At 43.5% G+C, this 18,020-nt stretch overlaps 1 protein-coding gene across 9 annotated transcripts in view; it reads left to right on the top strand.

The window, feature by feature from the left end:
• The window catches only part of DEPDC5 (DEP domain containing 5, GATOR1 subcomplex subunit), a 111,378-nt gene that overhangs the window by 48,575 nt on the left and 44,783 nt on the right, over nt 1–18,020 (top strand). For 3 of the 9 annotated variants that reach the window (XM_066370427.1, XM_066370426.1, XM_066370431.1), the window contains exons 21-27: nt 2,306–2,526; nt 4,328–4,531; nt 6,176–6,311; nt 8,538–8,635; nt 14,746–14,811; nt 17,190–17,373; nt 17,847–18,007. In XM_066370427.1, coding sequence (XP_066226524.1) covers nt 2,306–2,526; nt 4,328–4,531; nt 6,176–6,311; nt 8,538–8,635; nt 14,746–14,811; nt 17,190–17,373; nt 17,847–18,007 — 1,070 coding nt within the window. Of the gene's footprint in view, nt 1–2,305; nt 2,527–4,327; nt 4,532–6,175; nt 6,312–8,537; nt 8,636–14,745; nt 14,812–15,220; nt 15,316–17,189; nt 17,374–17,846; nt 18,008–18,020 lie in introns of those variants that run through there. The other 6 variants (XM_066370428.1, XM_066370432.1, XR_010749340.1 and 3 more) reach the window with 6 other exon arrangements.

The raw sequence follows: 18,020 nt of genomic DNA, 5'->3' as shown, positions 1-18,020 counted from the left end.
ATCCCAGTCCGACGCTCTATCCACTGCGCCACCACCTGATCAGGCTTATTCTTGCTTTTTAAATTTGCTCCATGGTATTTTGGAAATATAGTAATTGTGATATAGTCCGATTTACCAGTGTATTCATTTCTGGGTCCTATGTAAGATTAGAGATATATATTTTATATTTCCTCCTAATACTTAAAAAATTAAAAAAATGTTTTTCAATTACAGTTCACATTCAATATTATTAGGTTCAGGTGTATAACATAGTGGTTAGACATTTATAAAACTTCCAAAGTGATTCCTCTGTTAAGTAAAGTCTAGTACCCACCTTCTTCTAATACTTTATTGTCTTGATTTGGGGCTTAGCTCATTATGTAGAAGTTTATGATTAATGGGTGAAACAGAGATCTAACTTATTTTTTTCCTACTTGACCAAATTTACCAGATTTCTTTAATATTCAAACTTGATCTAAGCACAACTGATTGTAACAAGATTGTCTCTTCACGTTGTGACAAATGAGCTTATAGTGGACACATGATTGTGTTCTGTCCTTTTCCCTCATCCTGCCCTATTGTCTCATTCAGAGAATGTTTGGCCCTTACAACAAGTGCTATTAACATGTACACCTAGACTCTGCTTAGGGGCTCAGTAGTGCTTATCTTAAAATGATTTTAGAGTCTAAAATCTGTGGTTTTCTTTTCTCTAATCAAAGATGGCAAGACCTGGCATTTCAGACACCCAGGTTGTGTAGTCCTTGAGGGTCCAGATCTTGCTTTGTCTGTCATGCAGGGTTGGGCATATACTGTACTCAGATATGTACTGTTGAAATAGTGAACATGTAGTCAACCCTTGGGATCTATTTTCAAGCTCTGTTCAGGCTCTTACTTAAAACAGAATCCTTCCAGGTAGAAAGAGAACCTCTCCGATGCCGGAGGGACAGCCCTATGAATGGTTGCTGACTCATTGTGGATTCTCCTACTCATTGGGCATCTCTCCTGATCCTTCCAACTACTGTTTCCAGAGGTTTTCCCTAAGGGAGTTTTATGTTGTAATCGGGGTGTACTGTTTTTTAAAGTTTTATTAAGGAAATGTTCAAACATGTTCACATAGAGAGACTGGTGTCATGGACAGTTGTCAGCATGTTCTCAGTCTTGTTTCATCACTTCTCTGCATTTTAAATTTGCTCGAGTATTCTGAAACCCTAGACATTCTATTTTTTTCCATCTGTATTTCAATATATGTCGCTAACAAATGAGGATTAAAAAAAACACCCCAAAATGGTACCATATCACTGATACCCAAATAACATTAATTCTTTTTTGTTTGTGTGACAGAGACAGAGAGAGGGACAGATAGGGACAGACAGACAGGAAGGGAGAGAGATGAGAAGCATCAGTTCTTCGTTGTGGCACCTTAGTTGTTCACTGATTGTTTTCTTATATGTGACTTGACCGGGGGCTACAGCAGAGCAAGTGACCCCTTACGCAAGCCAGTGAACTTGGGCTCGAGCCAGCAACCTTGGGCTTCAAGCCATCCACCTTTGGGCTCAAGCCAGTGACCACGCGATTATGTCTATGATCCCATGCTCAAGCCAGTGACCCCGCACTCAAGCCAGCACCTTGGAGTTTTGAACCAGGGTCCTCTGCATCCCAGTCTGAGACTCTATCCATGGCACCACTACCTGGTTAGGCTACATTAATTCTTTATTATCTTCTGATAGCTAGTCCATATTCAGATTTCCTAATTGACTAAAAACTATGTTTTTACAATTGTTTTGTTTGAATTGGGATCCAAAGAAAATGCACTAGTCATGTTTGGTTGTAATATTTTTTTTCTATGACCATAGAATGTTTTTCTTTTTTTATTTGGCTGATTGTTTCTTTATAAAGTTGAACTTTTCCTCTATTCTCTAAATTTTTTATAAACCGGCAGTTACCTCCAGAGGCTTGATTAGACATAGTTTCAGTTTTGGGTGCAACAAGACTCCTCAGGTAGCGTTGTATACTTCCTCTTGCATCGTGTTGTGTGATGTCTAGTGTCAGTGATGAAATCGATCAGTGGTATTAGACCAGAACCATTACTTCTTTACAGCTATGATCGTAGGACTTCAGCCATTTGAGAACTATCAGTTACTTCTCCCCTTTCTTACAAGCTGCTCTGGACAAAGTACCTGCTATATTATTTCCCACTTGTAGATCTCCTTGGAGATTTTGGTTATTGGTTTCTCAAGTAGCTTGGGCTGGTGACAGGTTTTGGTGTTTTAATCTAGGTGGGCAACTTGCCTTACTTGGTGGTAACTTGTTGTCTCTCTCGGGTCAGGTCGGTGCGAGAGCGGGAAAACCACAGTCGAAAGAGTGCCAGCTCCTGTGACGTCTCATCCAGCCCGTCCGTGCCCAGCCGTGCGCTGCCCGCGGAGGAAGTGAGGAGCCAGGCTTCTGATGACAGCTCCCTAGGCAGGAGCGCCAACATCCTCATGATCCCACTGCCCCACCTGCACCAGTATGAAGTCAGCAGCTCCTTGGGCTACACCAGCACTCGAGGTCAGAGAGCCAAAGTTCCGGCATAGCTTTCTTCCTGTAGTAAGGGAGGGGGTGGGGTTGTGGCCAGCTGTGGGGTATAAGCCCCACATTTTAAACAGTTCCATGTCAGTGCAATGAGAACAAATCACCTGAGCTGTCTGTATATGTGTATGTTAAATTAATTTTGTCTCTTCCCTTTCTTCCCCTGTCCCTATAACTTCATATATTTCTGTGTGTTAATATAGAGCTTTTCTTGGGCCTCAGGTCAAAAGTGTTCGCTTATCTCCGTATTATTTCCACTTGTGCCATACTTAAACAGCCTCTATCCTATATTCCACTTCAAGATTTGTCCTCATGGTTACCTGTTAACCTGTCTCGCACTAGGGAACACAAGTGCTGTTTTTCTTGTATCTTATTTTGCCTATTCATCAGAACCAACAACTGCAGTACACAGACCCCTCCTCACTTTTTAAACTTTTTATTTAGAAATAATTATGGCTACATGGGAAATTGCAAAAAATAAATATGGGGAGGCCCTGTGTACCTTTCATTCATTTTCCCCAGTGGTGACAGCCTGTGTAACTAGAGTATAGTATCAAAACCAGGAAAATGACATTGGTGTAATCCACAGAGATTGTTGAGTGTTCTTGCGCACACAGTTTTATCATGTGTAGTTCTATGTAACCAGCACTGCAGTTCAAATCCAGAGTCATTACTTCACTGCCATGCTCCCTCGTGTACCCCATTATAGCTACGCCTTCCTACTAATTACCCTCCTTCTCCAAAATTTCGTTATTTCAAGAATGTCATATAAATTGAAGCATACCCCTCCTTACTCGGTCAGTGACTTAGGCATGTTATATACACACCCAGCCATCTCCTGTTGCCCTGGAAGGATTCCCAGATGGCGAGGAGTGTTTTCCATGACCCAGCATGTTGAAGGGGAAGCCATCAGTGTGGCCTCAGGATAGATTTTTATCCCTTAAGGCTTAGCACAATACGCACTGTGCCAAGGGCCTAGGAACATTTTTGGCTGCTGAGAAAAATGTGGTTTGTTTGTTTTTTTACTGGTTCAAAGTACAGTTATAAAAATGAATTCTGAAAGACAAAGGAGAAGATATTTAATTATATGACTATAGAAAATAACTTACATTTCCTATATTAATTCATGTTAGTATTGAAAAGAATTTTAATACATTTGACAATTTCTGGGTTAGCTTTTTCCCACTTTCTGGAAATTTCTAAGTTTACGTGACAGTGACTCCCATTTTGCTGAAAATATTCTTAGAAGAATCTGTTGAAAAAGCTAAATTCAACTAAATGTTAATCCTGTAAAAACCCTTCCTATTCTACAAGCCAGATCTCCTCTGAGAAGGTAATGCTGGTCTTACTCCAAGTAGCTTTGCAAAGTTTTCTTCAAAATGATCTGAATAGTAGAATTGATTTCAACATCCTTTAGAGATATTTGGGAGTTTATTAGAAAAGACAGAAAGCATTTCACTGGACTATTATAAGGCAGTACATCCCTTAGTTTCTTGTTTCTTTATTTTATTTAAGGATTCTCACCCATCTATCCACTCAGTGTAACACAGGAAACAGCTTAAGGTTCAGGATCTCTAGGCAATGTGTGGTCCTTCCTATCAAGTTTGGGTGTGGTTTCATTGGGCCAGTCATTTGGGGACCAAAACTTAGTTTAGTGATTTTACTCATTTCCCTCACTGATGAGCATGAATGATGTCTAAGATTCTTGTCAGCCTTGGCTGATCAGTCTGCCAAGTTCTGGTTTAATTGTGGCTCTGTGTTCTCTCTTGGTGACTGGCAGATGTCCTGGAGAACATGATGGAGCCACCACAGCGAGACTCCAGCGCACCAGGGCGGTTCCATGTGGGCAGTGCAGAATCCATGCTCCATGTTCGACCTGGGGGATACACACCCCAGCGGGCGCTGATCAACCCCTTTGCTCCCTCACGAATGCCCATGAAGCTCACATCCAACAGAAGGCGCTGGATGCACACTTTTCCTGTGGGTAAGTTGATGGCTCAGGAAAGAGCCCTGTCTGGGAGCTCAGCACTAATCAACCCTGTGGCCTTGGTCAAATACCCAAACTTCTCTGCACCTCCCCTGCCTTGCCAGTAGGATGGGGATAACCATGCCCACTTTGCCTGCCTCGGGGATTCCTGTGCACATCCTGAGGATACACTTAAGAATGGACTTTGTAACTGCAGTTAGCTGCGTCAACCTGAGGGCTTCATTATTCTGTTTGAAAGACACTGTGCTTTGCTTCCTGCTTTCTTTCCTAAGATTGATGTCCCCCATTCTTGTGTATTCTGTATTCCTTCCTTTCCTGGCGATATCAACAGTATATTGATATTACTGTTTTGGTCACACAGCTATATGTTCCTTTGTTTTCTTCAAGGGTCTCTGAGAGAACTTTTTTTTTCTCCAAATTCACTTTTTTCTGTTCTTTTTTATCTGTATTCTATCCTAAAGATGACAGTGAGGTTTTATAAAGCTGTGGCTAAAATTAAACTTCAGTTAATGGGCTCTTACTGGGCTGGGAAGGAACAGACGCATTAAACTCCAGGGTTTTTTTTTTATGGAAGCCATTCTGCCTAATGCCTAGAAATGTCTATTATTATAATTTATTATTTTGTACTTGCATTAGTTAAAAGTTAAATAAGTGAGCAATGAATCTGGTTCTTTTGGCTGTGATTGGGGGTCATTCTCAAACCCCTTGTGCCTTCTTTGTCTGTGCCATAATCAGTCACATGGCTTGTTTCTTTCTGTGTCTCTTTCTTTCGGTTGTTACCCCCCAGCTCCCTTTGGGTTCTCAGGAGAACATCTGATGTTTCTTCCACAACTCTCTGCTCTTCTTGCTTCTGTGCCTCTCCAAACACTCAACACATAACACTTTATGAACACTTTATGGAAACCATATTTTCCAAAACTGCAGCTTCTTGCCCACCTGGGACCCTAATTGCTGAGGCCCTCCTTTGCCCCCCCATGTTCTGTCTCCTCACGACATGCTCAGAGGTTCTTTTCTTTCCCAAGCTTGTCTGGGGGTCTCGCCTCTTCCACGCTTGGGTTTTCAGTCAAATCGTTTCCCCTACCCAGATACCCTCTCCCTCAACCCCTGCTAACTGTAACACTCTGAAACTCTCTTTCTCTAGGAAGCATTTTTTCCTAGCCTTGACTAATTCTGAGTTATCTCCTACTGGTCTTTTTTGCACTTTGGTATTCTCTGCTTCTTTGGTCACAGTTGTTGCTCTCTTACAGGTTGACAGCGCCATTGGTGTTTCACTTGTGTGTTCCTTTTCATTTGGTTTGTGTTAACCTTCCTGGGGAGGGGCCTTGCGTCCTATACTTCTATATTTATGGTGTCTCGGTTGCATGCATGAGACAGAGGTTCTTAAATATCTTCGGCTGAACAGGATGACAAACATGAGGCCACACAGGAGGATGAGTTCGGCTCGGGAGAGGAGATGTCCTGTGTGGGAACCAGAGGGTAACATGTATGTATAAATGTTCCTCTGTGTGTGTGGTCTGTGGTGTGCTCTTTCGATCTCTCCAATACCCGTATCGCAGCAGCCAGAGGGAGGAAGAGTGAAGCTAAGTGCACAGCACTAGCTGTCGGGTGGGAACGATGCTCAGTGGACCTTTGTCTGGGTAGGACCATCCGGAGAGGCCATCCAGATCCATCACCAGACCCGGCAGAATATGGCGGAGCTGCAGGGCAGCAGGCAGAGGGACCCAACTCACTCCTCTGCAGAGCTGCTGGAGTTAGCCTATCATGAAGCTGCTGGAAGGTGAGATGTGCACAGGGCTCTGGATGGCACCTTGAGAACACTCTTCGGCACCCAAGACAATGTGCAGAACAGACTGCTGACAAAATGTCGTGTTTATAAGACTCGAAGAGACAGTGTGAGATCAGGGTCTTCCTTTGTCAGTCAGTGTCATTCCTTTCCTTTGTCAGTGAGGGCCAAGTGCAAAGCAAACAGCCTGACATTTTTGCCGGAAATGTTACGTAGGCCTGTTTTAGTTTGACGTGTCATTCAGAGCACACTTGTAAACCTCACACATGAATTACTTCTAATCCTCATTCAAGGGTGAAAACAGGTGGTGAGGTAGATGGTTCATGATGTGTGTTTGGGGCAGTCAGTCTATGACTTCTGTCATTTTGGTCATTGAGAAATTTCACTGTTGAGTTTAGAATAAGTTAATGCTAAACACAGTGAAAATCAAGGTAGCTCAGTGGGTTAGAGCATTGTCCTGATACACAAAGGTTGTGGGTTCGATACCCAGTCAGGCACATACAAAAATCAACCAATAGCCTGACCTGTGGTGGCGCAGTGGATAAAGCGTCGACTTGGAATGCTGAGGTCACTGGTTCGAAACCCTAGGCTTGCCCAGTCAAGGCACATATGGGAGTTGATGCTTCCGGCTCCCCCCCTCCCCCGTCCTCTCTCTCTCCTTTCTCTCTATAAATGAATAAATAAATAAAATATCTAAAAAATGCTTACAGAGTACTAAATTAGGTCTTTAAAACAAAAATCAACCAATAAATGCATAAATAAATGGAACAAGAATTTTATGTCTCTCTCTTCTTCCTCCCACTTTTCCTCCCTCCTTCATACCCTCCCTCTCTCTCTATAAAATTAAAAAGAAAAAAGGAAAAGATCAGTGTTTTTTTTCAATGTTTATTGATTTTTGTGAGAGACAAAGGGAGAGAGAGAAAGAGATAGGAACATCAATCTGTTCCTGTATGTTCCCTGACCAGTGATTGAACCAGCACCTCTGTGCTTCAGGACAATGCTCTAATCAACTGAACCATCCAGCCAGGGCTAAAAGGCCTTTTTCGTTTTTGTTTTTATTTTTTAAAGATCTTATTTATTGATTTGAGAGAGGGGAGAAGCAAAATCATAGTTGCTTCACTTTAGTTGTTCATTGATTGCTTGTCATATGTGCCTTGACCAGACAAGCCCAGGGTTTCAAACGGGCAACCTCACCGTTCTAGGTTGACTCTGTATCCACTGCGCCACCAAGGTCAGGCAAAAGGCCTGTGTTTTTTTTTTTTTTTTTTGTCTTTGTTTTTTTTCTGTATTTTTCTGAAGCCGGAAACGGGGAGAGACAGTCAAACAGACTCCCACATGCGCCCGACCGGGATCCATCCGGCACGCCCACCAGGGGGCAACGCTCTGCCCACCGGGGGCGATGCTCTGCCCCTCCCGGGCGTCGCTCTGTCGCGACCAGAGCCACTCTAGCGCCTGGGGCAGAGGCCAAGGAGCCACCCCCAGCGCCCGGGCCATCTTTGCTCCAGTGGAGCCTCGGCTGCGGGAGGGGAAGGGAGAGACAGAGAGGAAAGAGAGGGGGAGGGGTGGAGAAGCTGATGGGTGCTTCTCCTGTGTGCCCTGGCCGGGAATCGAACCCGGGACTTCTGCACGCCAGGCCGACGCTCCACCACTGAGCCAACCGGCCAGGGCCAAAAGGCCTGTGTTTTTAAAAGTAACTCTTTTGAACCAGAATTCTGAATGTGTTATAAGCATGCTGAGACTCAGTACAGGAAGAAAATCATTTAAGCCTTGACAAGCATGGCTCACTGTCATTCTTTTAGGAAACATTTTTCAAAGAGCAATTTTTGGCCCCCTTTTCTCTCACCCCACCATACCATGGGACGGATGAGGGATACAGACAGATGTGACCATCTTTACGAGATTCACTTGGTACCTCCGTTCAGTCACCTCACATCTTCCTGTCGGTGTTAGTAGGGGAGGCTTAGGACAAAAAGGGCCGACGGTCTAGCACGGCAATGGCAGCTAAGGTGCAAGGGCAGGAGGAGCTGGTCACAGGAGGCCAGAGCTGGCTCACGAGCCGAGGGCCGCGGCCTGTGAGCCTGTGCTGTGGGTCCCAGTGGTTGCCAGCCTGTGTGCCTGAGTAGTCAGACCTGTTTTTTGTGAAAACCCCCCGGAATACAGGGTGAGCAGGATAAAAGAGGTGAATCTGCATTAAGCCAGGCTGGGCTCTGTTCTCTGCAGGCACAGCACTCCTCGCCAGCCTGGCGACAGCATGTCCTTCTTGAACTTCAGTGGAACAGAAGAGCTTTCGGTCAACCTGCTTAGCAACAGTGGTGCAGGTAACCAGTCCAAGAGGTAACAGACTTGGGATGCTCAGAGCAGGCTCACATCTAGAACTGTCCGGGGACCAGAAAAGAAGGGCCACGTCTATTTTGGGATCATTTCAGCCACAATTTTGGGTGACCTATTTAGAAGCAGTGCTTTAAAATGCATAGAATTATAAATGGGCTAAACGTTACATTTTTAGCCGGGAACATGCTGGTCAAGCCACATTTATCATCAGTCTGTGAGTCGTGATTGAGGGCGTCTTATGAACTTGGCATTGAGGTCAACACCAGGGCCAGAGCAGGAGTGATTTCTGCTCCAGAAGAGCTTTCAGCTGCGTGTGTGGGGGCGGGGGCAAGCCCACCTCCATAGAAACAGGAGAGGCCCAGAGGCGAACAGTGTGGTACTTTGTCCTCTTCTTTGCATAGAGTAGTCTCACTGTACAGAATATGCTTTTTCTCTAGCTTCAGTCCCTGATTCTGCCTGGGAGATCTCAGCCCACTCTTTATGCATCAGCTCCAACAATGCCTCTTCTTTGAAGCCCTGTCTGGTGCTTCTCTCTGCTCCCCACCCTTCCCAGGAGACGTGAGGCACTTCTCTCTACAGCTTCACGCACGTAGAGAAACCCAGTTGTGCCACTTGGCACACCCTGACCCCACTGCTTCCATGTTTGTCTCTCCACTGGATTAAAAGAGCTTCTCTTGATTCATCCCCAAATTGTTTAGCACACTATTGACAAATGAACTTATACTTTCAAGACCAAGCTGCCGTATGTGAGAAGTATCTTACTGACCTCAAAATTATTCTAATTGGTGTACAAGTGTTCAGTTACATAAATATGTCCTAGAATGTTTAGCTTCTTAGAGAAGGTATTGGGTTCTTTTTCTAGTCAAGGTCCTGTAGTTAAGTGGGGTCATCCTTACTCTTGCCCAGTCCCTTTATGACCAGTAGCATTGTTTTCACAGGGGCCAGGGGTCCATCAGGAGGTGGTCTGTAGCATTGGCTTCATGGGAATTGAACTCCCATCTTTGATTTTGTGCTTTCTGATCAAATGTGTTAGCCAGCCACAGAAAGAAATTAGACAAAATCATTCTAATTTTTGTTACCATGTGCAATAACCAAGTAATGTCTTTGTTACCATGTGCAATAACCAATTAATGTCAGATTTATCTTCAGGATCTATCTGGACTCTTTCCATGTGTCATCACCTCCACCAGTCCTAGCTCGGTCCAACATAGTATCCATCATCCTTTGCCTGAATTATCTCAGTAGCCTGCTAACTGCCCTTCCATATAGTTTATTTTCAGCACAGCAATTCAAGATGATCCTTCAAAACTGGAAGCCGGATTGTGAAACTTATCTGCACAGAATCCTCCAAGGGCTTCCCAGTGTACTCGGAGTAAAAGCCATTATTGGCATTGCAGTAGCCAACAGAGCCCCTTGCGTCATGTGGTCCCTTCGCCCTCTCACTTCACTCCAGCGGTTCCCCAAATATCAAGCCCACTCAGAATCTGGGTCCATTTTCTTGCTCTATCCTCTGCTGTGCCCTTATACCAGAGAGCTTCGTGGCTGAGGTCCATCAATCTGAGTTCGCCCAGGACAGTCCTGGTTTAAATTCCTTGTTCTATATGATTTTTAATAGTACTCCCGTTACCTCCTTTCTCTCTCAGAAGAGTTCTGGATTAGATGACAAAGTGTATGGCCACCCTTCCTGTTCTCTTCCTTCAGGTCTTACTTGAATTACCGTTGTCTACCTTGGCAATTCCCACCTATCTTCCCTGCTTAATATTTCTTCATAGTACCACCTGACAGAGAGCTTTCCTTTTCTTTCTTTCATTCTTTTGTTTGTTTGCTTATGGTTGTGTTTCTGGACTTTAAGACAGTTCCTGGCATATATCAGACAGTTTAATGAATGCTAAAGCCTTCTACGGTTAGCTTTCTCACTCTGCGAATGTTTTCCTTCTCTTTCATTATCTTTAGTACTCATTCCAGAACAATTAACTGGATTCTTTTCCTCAAAGTGTCGGGCTGTCTCGGTTTGGAATTGACTCCTTTCAAGCCGTCCTCAATCCCCAAAGAATATGTTTTGCTTCCTTCAGACCCACTAAACCCTTGTTCATGCCAGAAATACTTCTTGAACTTTAGGCACTGTGCTAAAGCCTGAGAAGAAACAAAATGATTAAGAGACTGATTCTTTTCACCTCAGGGAGCTCTGGCTTGGAGTTCTATTTGAAGCAGTTCCATGTGGGGTAACAGCCACGAAAGGTCAGCGCTCTTGTGGGGAGCTGGACTGTGAGTGGTTCCACTGCTACCATGTGATTGGAATGTGTGACCTAAATTATAATATGGTAGATAAGGTAGCATGCTGTGATGAAAATGACTGGAACCAAGTACCCAGCTCTTCTCCTCATGGTCTTTAGAGTTTAGCCTTCAGCCTTTGCTGAGCCTCAAGTTCTTCATCTGTATAATGGACATGAAGATCTTCACCTGCCTACCTGCCTCACAAAGTTGTAAGGATCAAAAGTAGGTTGGGTTGCCTAAAGGGAAAATGTCGCCCTGGGTTCTTGTTTTGGGACAAGATGGGGTCTAAACAAACAACTAGCTAACATTTCAATCATAAAAAAATAAAAGACCTCATCTGTGACTTCACCTTCACCTCCCGGTCTTGACAGTTTGTACCATCTGCAGGCACTCTGGCATGACTCAGATTTTCTCCTGCACTTGGACTTAATCCGTACATGAGTCACGATTCAGAATTCACATGAGTGGTGTCTCTGTGGGTTTCCCTCCTGGCCCTGGCAAGGTTCCTTTTGAACCTTGTTGGCTCAGGCCTCACACCTGGACTGTTCATTTGTTTTTCTCATGCGGCTCAGCAGGGACCAAGTGGTTGCTGGCCTGGGCAGATAATGTTTATCCCTCTATTTCTTTAACTGGGCACCAGTGTATAACTTGTTAGTCAGCGCCATTCTCCTCATCGGACATAAGTGCTCTAGATAATTTTGAAAAAGAAAATAAGCAATACCAAGTTTTATTTCTCTTTGGTTGGGGTCCAGAAGCTGCAAGCTGGTATTCGTACTGTCTCAGGCAGATGTGGCCTGAGAACTAAAGTAGACAGTAAATCATAGCACACTGAGACCAGAAGACAGGGACTCAGACTCACCCACCCAGGCAGGTTGGGCTGTCTAAGGGTAAGCACCATCTCTGCAGCCCAAAAAGGAGAAAGGACTTGCCCCAGGCACAGGTTTGTAGATACCTCCTGGAACCGGCTCCCAAAGGCCCACACTGATCACCCTTTTTGCTTTGAACTTTGACAGTGAGAGAATCATCCCCAGATATGGGGTTGGAGTGTAGCTGACTGACCAGGAGGGCTCATGTCTGTCCTCTCAGTTGTTGGGGATCTTTACATGAGAATAGCAAGTCTCTGTGACTGAAAGTTAGCCCCAAAGACAGAGCTCATGGGAGAGGCAGGGAATTACCAAGCTGTGTGTAAGCTTAGCAGAAGCCCTAAAAATATGTATTCCTTTCATTTTTTTCATTGCTATTCCTTTAAAATAAAATAAGAACGAGAGAGAGAGAGTGTGTGTGTGTGTGTATGTAACATACAAGGCACCTGGTGGCCATGAATGTGCTTGTATCAATTAAAAATGGCACAAGTCTACTTTTGGCCTAGGAGCCAAAGCTGCTCTAAGAACCCTTTTATTGGTTGGCTCCTTAAACTCAAACAATTATTGCTTGTGCAATTGTAAGTTGAACTGTTTCTTTATTAGTCTAAGAATTTCATTCAGTTCCTATAGACCAAGTCTGGATGGGGTTTTCTTAAAAGAAAAAGTGATCTAATACTCGAATTTAGCATAAAAAACTGTGAGGTGATGTGTTTTAATGATTCTGTTGTTCAGAGTGTTTTAAGAATGCCAATTTTGTAATTGCCTTCATACCAGTTCTTAGGCTGAACGAGAAAATCTACCTCATTGCTTTGTGTTTTCGTGAAAATGGATGCAATCAACTGAGCTAGCTTTTCCAGAAACTTTAGCTCCAAATGGCTTTTGTTGACAAAGAACAGATGACATTTTCAATAGCTGAAAACTGGTTCCCCAGATGGGTGGGCAGGAAATAGAGCATCTGTAGACTTAAGCAGAAGAGTTTCAGTGTAGGTTTCACCTACTTCCTGGGTGATTTCTCACTAAATTAACTTCTCTGAGCCTCTGTTTCTTTATCAGTAGAAAGGGGATAATACCCATACCATGTCTGCCTCACAGTGTGGGTTTGAATAAAATGAAATGCTACATTGTCTGACTTAATAATTTGTATCTTCTTATTATGATGATTAGTAAATTGTAAAAATCTGCTTAAGGCAGTTCCAAAAAAGAAGTTAAAAAATTGTTTTGGCCAAGTGACATCATCATTTTAAATTAAAAAATATATATATTTATTTTAAAATTTACATATAGTAAAACTCGCTCTGTTCAATGTACAGGTCTATGAGATTTGACAAATTCCTAGTAATAATGACCAACAAACACATCAAGAAACAGTGTTTCCATTATCCCCAAATTCCTCTGTGCTGCCCCTTTGTCAGCCCCTCCCCCATCACCTGGCAACCACTGGTGTCTGTTCTGCCTCCCTTTGGTTTGCCTTTCCCAGCACGTTATGCACATGGAATCATACAGTATGTGGCTCTTTGAGCCTGGCTTCTTTCACTCAGCATCATGCTTTTGAGATTCATCTAAGTTGTTGCATGCATCAATGGTAATGCTCATTACTTTTTTATTGCTCAGTCATATTTCATTGGTTATATTTGCCAGTTGACTTAAGGACAGTTGGGTTGTTTCTACATTTTGGCAGTTGTGAATAAGGCCATTTTAAACATTTACATGACAGGTTTCTGTGCGTACATAAATTTTCATCTCTCTGGTACATTCCACAAAGTGGGGTTGCTGGGTCAAATGGTAAATGTACGTTTAACTTTTAAAGAAACTGCAAATCTGTTTTCCAAAGTGGGGTACCATTTTGCATTTCTGCCATCAGTAGATAAAGGTTTCCATTGCTCCGCAGTCTCTGAGCCCTTGGTGGTGACCTGTCATTTTAGCTATTCAAAGAGGCATGTAGAAATATCTCGCTATGCTTTTAATGTGCCATTTCCCTAATGGCTAATAATGATGAACATCTTTTCATGTGCTTATTTGCGCTCTATGTATGTTGTATGGTGAAGTTTCTGTTCAAATCTTTTGCCTATTTTCTCATCAGGTGTTATTTTGCTCTTGAGTTTTCAGAGTTATTTATATGTTTTGGAAACAAGTCCTTTGCCAGATATGTGATTTGCAGATGCTGTTTCCCAGGTTGTAGCCTGTCCTGTCTTCTCTAAGATTTCACAAGGGATTTATAAATGTGCGTTCTTGTTATAAAAGATTCAGGTTACATGAAGTATTTTAAGTAAAAAGCACAAGTTCTCATTTATCTTCTGCCTCCTCCAGCTTTCTTCTCAGAGGTAGCCACTGTTGACAGTTCGGTTAGGGTCTTTCTAATCTTTTCTACAGTGTAACTTTCTAGTAAATATATATGTTTTGAAAGGGGCATTTAAATATTTATATGTATGTTTTAAAATTAGTTCTGTTACATCTCAGTAAATAAGTTGCATTTCAAAGAATCTTTCTGTTTTTTTCAGCCTACTTATAGGTAAAATCATTTTCTTCTCTTTAGTGAGTTTGGTGTCATACTTCAGAAAGCCATGATTTGGGGAAGAAAATTCGAGAAGATGACGGTTGAGCGGACTAAATTTAAATGGGTCATTTTATGTTTGCTAAAGATTGCTTCAATTAGTTAAAATGACTTTGAAATATGTCCCTTTTCTTACTATAAGTGGCAAGTTGCTTTTTGCAAGGTCTCATCAGGCGAAGAATAGTATTGATAACCTCAGAGTAAAGTTCTGGCTCACTCTCAGGTTTTAGAGGGATCGTCTTTCTTTGATTGAATCTTTGTGCTGTGGGAAATACTCAGCACAGATTTTGTACTTGGTTTACATTTTTCGTTTTAGCTCTAGTTTTGGGATTTTTAAACCACACTGGTCAGAACTTTTTTTTTTGAAGAATGAGCCTCATTAAAACAAGCTGTTTTCATCTTTCCATAGGTATGAATCCTAGGACCCAGAATAAAGATTCTCTAGAGGACAGTATTTCTACCTCTCCAGAACCAAGTAAGAGGGGGCGGCTGACTGGGGAAGGTGGAAAGGAGGTGGGGGTTGCAGGGGGCCGAGCTTGAGGAAGCAAGAGGGAGCCCTGTGGGAAGAGAATGGTCTGGAAGTCCACAGGGCTCTGGGATACCTGCCGGCAGGGTGGTGAGGGAAGACTTCAGCCTCTCAGATGCAAAATGAGAGGGGAGTGGCCAAACAACCAGAATATTATTCAGAGGAACATGGGAAGGATAACAGAATTTTCATGAGGCTTTTGTGCTGGTCCCGAGTGGGCCTTAGCCTTCAATACCTAATGATGACTTTGGGGAAAAGCTGGAAAGAAGTAATAAGAACTGGAACTGTTTATATACCTGTAGCTGAAAATGTTTGACTGGGTGACGTTTGTTTTGATCATCCTTTTCTATTGCAATAGCTAGACAACTGATTACAGCTGACCCTGGAAAAGCATGGGGGTCAGGGGCACTGGCCCCTGTGCACCAAAAATCCACATATAACTTTTGACTCCCCCAAAACTTAATTATCAATAGCCTACTGTTGTCCAGAAGCTTTACTAATAAACAGTCAATTAAAACGTTTTATATATGTATTATGTACTATATTCTTACAATAAGGTAAGCTAGAGAAAAGCTTCCTTCTGCTATGATATCTAACCAGGAAGTAGGAATATGCTCAACCCCCTCACCTGCCATGTAGAGAAATTGGGGCAATTAATTAGGCCATCTGGGCTATGTTTTGAATTCTTAAAATGTTAATGAGTTAACAAGACCTGAGCATAGACAAAGCCATGGAATCAAAGAGTGGGATGGTAGTCGCCAGACGCTTGAGGGGGTGGTGGAAAGGGGGCGCTGCTAATCAATGGACATAAAGTTTGAGTTATTCATGGTGAATCAACTCAAGAGATCCACTGTACAACATTGTGCCCCAGTTAATAATACTGTATCGTACACTTAAAAACGTGTTAAGAGGGTAGAGCTCATGTTAAGTGTTCTTACCATAATATAATTCAAACAAACAGACTAAGAATCACCCCAAGACCTGTGTAGACAATGGAGTTAGGCCTGTTGCAGGTCAGATCATCTTTCCTGAGGCAGTGTGCTGCATAGGGCATATTTCCCGCTGTGACTGAGCACACAAGTCCTCTTCCTGCCCTTTAACTCCAGGTTCAGTGGGACTCTATTGTGCTGGTTGGTATGTGTCTATATGGTGGAAAGATTCCTGAACAGAGAGGGTTCTGATCCTGTAACCTCTGGGAAGTTTGGCTTGGCCAACTGTAGAAAGGGGTTGATAAAAGTAGCAAACCTGCTCCCAAGAAGGCATCAGTCCTCTCATCAGTGAGGACTGATGAGATAACAGAGGTATACCACATTCAAAGCCACACAGCACATTGCAGAGATAAGGTGTATGAGGATCTCACCTGTGATTCAGAGGCAAAGGGGTGGAGTGTTTCTGTTTCATATCATTCTCTTGTGTAAATATTTGTAAAATATTCTTCATTTAAGTACTTTAAAGAAATAATCACCCTAATATTTTAACTCAGTTGGGGATTCTCAACTGGGGATGAGTTTGTCCCCAGCAGACATGTAACAATGTCTGTAGACATTTTGAGTTTTTACCATCAGGAGATGCCATTGGCATCTAGTGAGTAGAGTTCATGGATGTTGTTTTCACGTCCTGCAATGCACAGGACAGCCCCCACTACGACAAAGAATTATCCAGTCTAAAACCTCAGTAATATCAAGGTGCAGAAACCCTGCTTTAACCAAAGAGCAGGCAATTTTGGGCAGACCCGTATGGTTAGGCCCACTCTACCTTTCTAGATTGTTAAACTCAGTCTCTTAAAGTTCTGCCTTATAACTTTCCCAGACATCCTTGGTTTCTCCTCCTCCACTTTTGGATCTGTAACTTATTTTTACAATTCTGAAAGTATTCCTAAATTCTGCTACTGTGTGCTGTTTGCTCCAAAATCCAGCTGAGCTCTCCTCCTTTCTCCACCCAGCCGCTCTGCAGTCCTCGGGAGAGGCTCCAGCTTGAGCTCTCCTCTGCTTTTGGAATGTGATTTGCTTCGATGTGTAACTCTGCCTGCCCTGCGGTAACCTCCTTGGCATTGCAGCTTGTAGCTCACGATCAGCAGAAAATGAAAAGTATCAGCTGTGAATCCCATTTGCATGATGGGATTGGATAAGCACGCGCATTGCCTTGTCTAACAAACTGTTTCTTTCTCTTTCTCTTCCTCCCTCCCCATCCCCTTGCCTGGAAATTTTGTCACCTTTCACCATGAATTTTGTTTTCCCCCACCCTCCCCTCCTTTCCCTCTCCCACCTCCCACTTTCCACGCTTGCCGTGGTGACCACATGTACCTTTCCCCTGTTTACACGAGGCAGTTCTGACACTGTCTGCTCCCCCTGTAGTGCCAGGCTTCTGTTGCACAGTTGGAGTGGACTGGAAGTCTCTCACTACTCCGGCGTGCCTACCCCTCACCACCGACTACTTCCCCGACCGCCAGGGTCTGCAGAATGACTACACAGAGGGCTGTTATGACCTCCTCCCAGAAGCGGACATGGACAGGTTGGTGTCAGGGGAAGGGTGTTTGCAGGGAGTCCAGGTATGGCCAGGTGTGCATCAAAACACCGCATTTTCAAACCCGTGCCCTCTTACATTTAGGAAATTTTATGATGTAACAACTGTTTATTTTTCTTTGGAGTTCTATTGACCTACCTCCTTTAACCATTTCTCCTCATTAATCCTTTCTCATATTTTCTATGACAGTTGTTCTGGGCACACAAATCTGATCTTCTTTTCTAAGATCACCCATTTGGCCATCCAATTACCTGCCTCCTTGTTTTAACTCTTGAACTGATAATTTCTCCCAAAACTTGTTTACAAATTTCTGACCCACCGCAGAATGGTTCTCAGGGCTGACTTGTAGGGTCGGAACAATTAATGGGGTTGAAGCAAAGGAGAGGATGGGACCACGGACTCTGAGTGCCACTCTGCCCTGGGCCAAGCACATGCATGTGGACAATTGTTTGCTTTTTCAGGAGGGACGAAGAGGGTGTGCAGATGACAGCCCAGCAGGTGTTTGAAGAGTTCATCTGCCAGCGTCTCATGCAGGGCTATCAAATCATAGTGCAGCCCAAGGTGCAGAAACCCAGCCCCGCGGTGCCGCCCCCGCTGAGCAGCAGTCCCCTATACAGCCGAGGTGAGCTTTTCTC

Source organism: Saccopteryx leptura, chromosome 2, assembly GCF_036850995.1.
Source record: "Saccopteryx leptura isolate mSacLep1 chromosome 2, mSacLep1_pri_phased_curated, whole genome shotgun sequence".
Taxonomy (NCBI): domain Eukaryota; kingdom Metazoa; phylum Chordata; class Mammalia; order Chiroptera; family Emballonuridae; genus Saccopteryx; species Saccopteryx leptura.
Note: the sequence above shows the minus strand (reverse complement) of the source record. Positions and strands in the feature narration are given on the sequence as shown.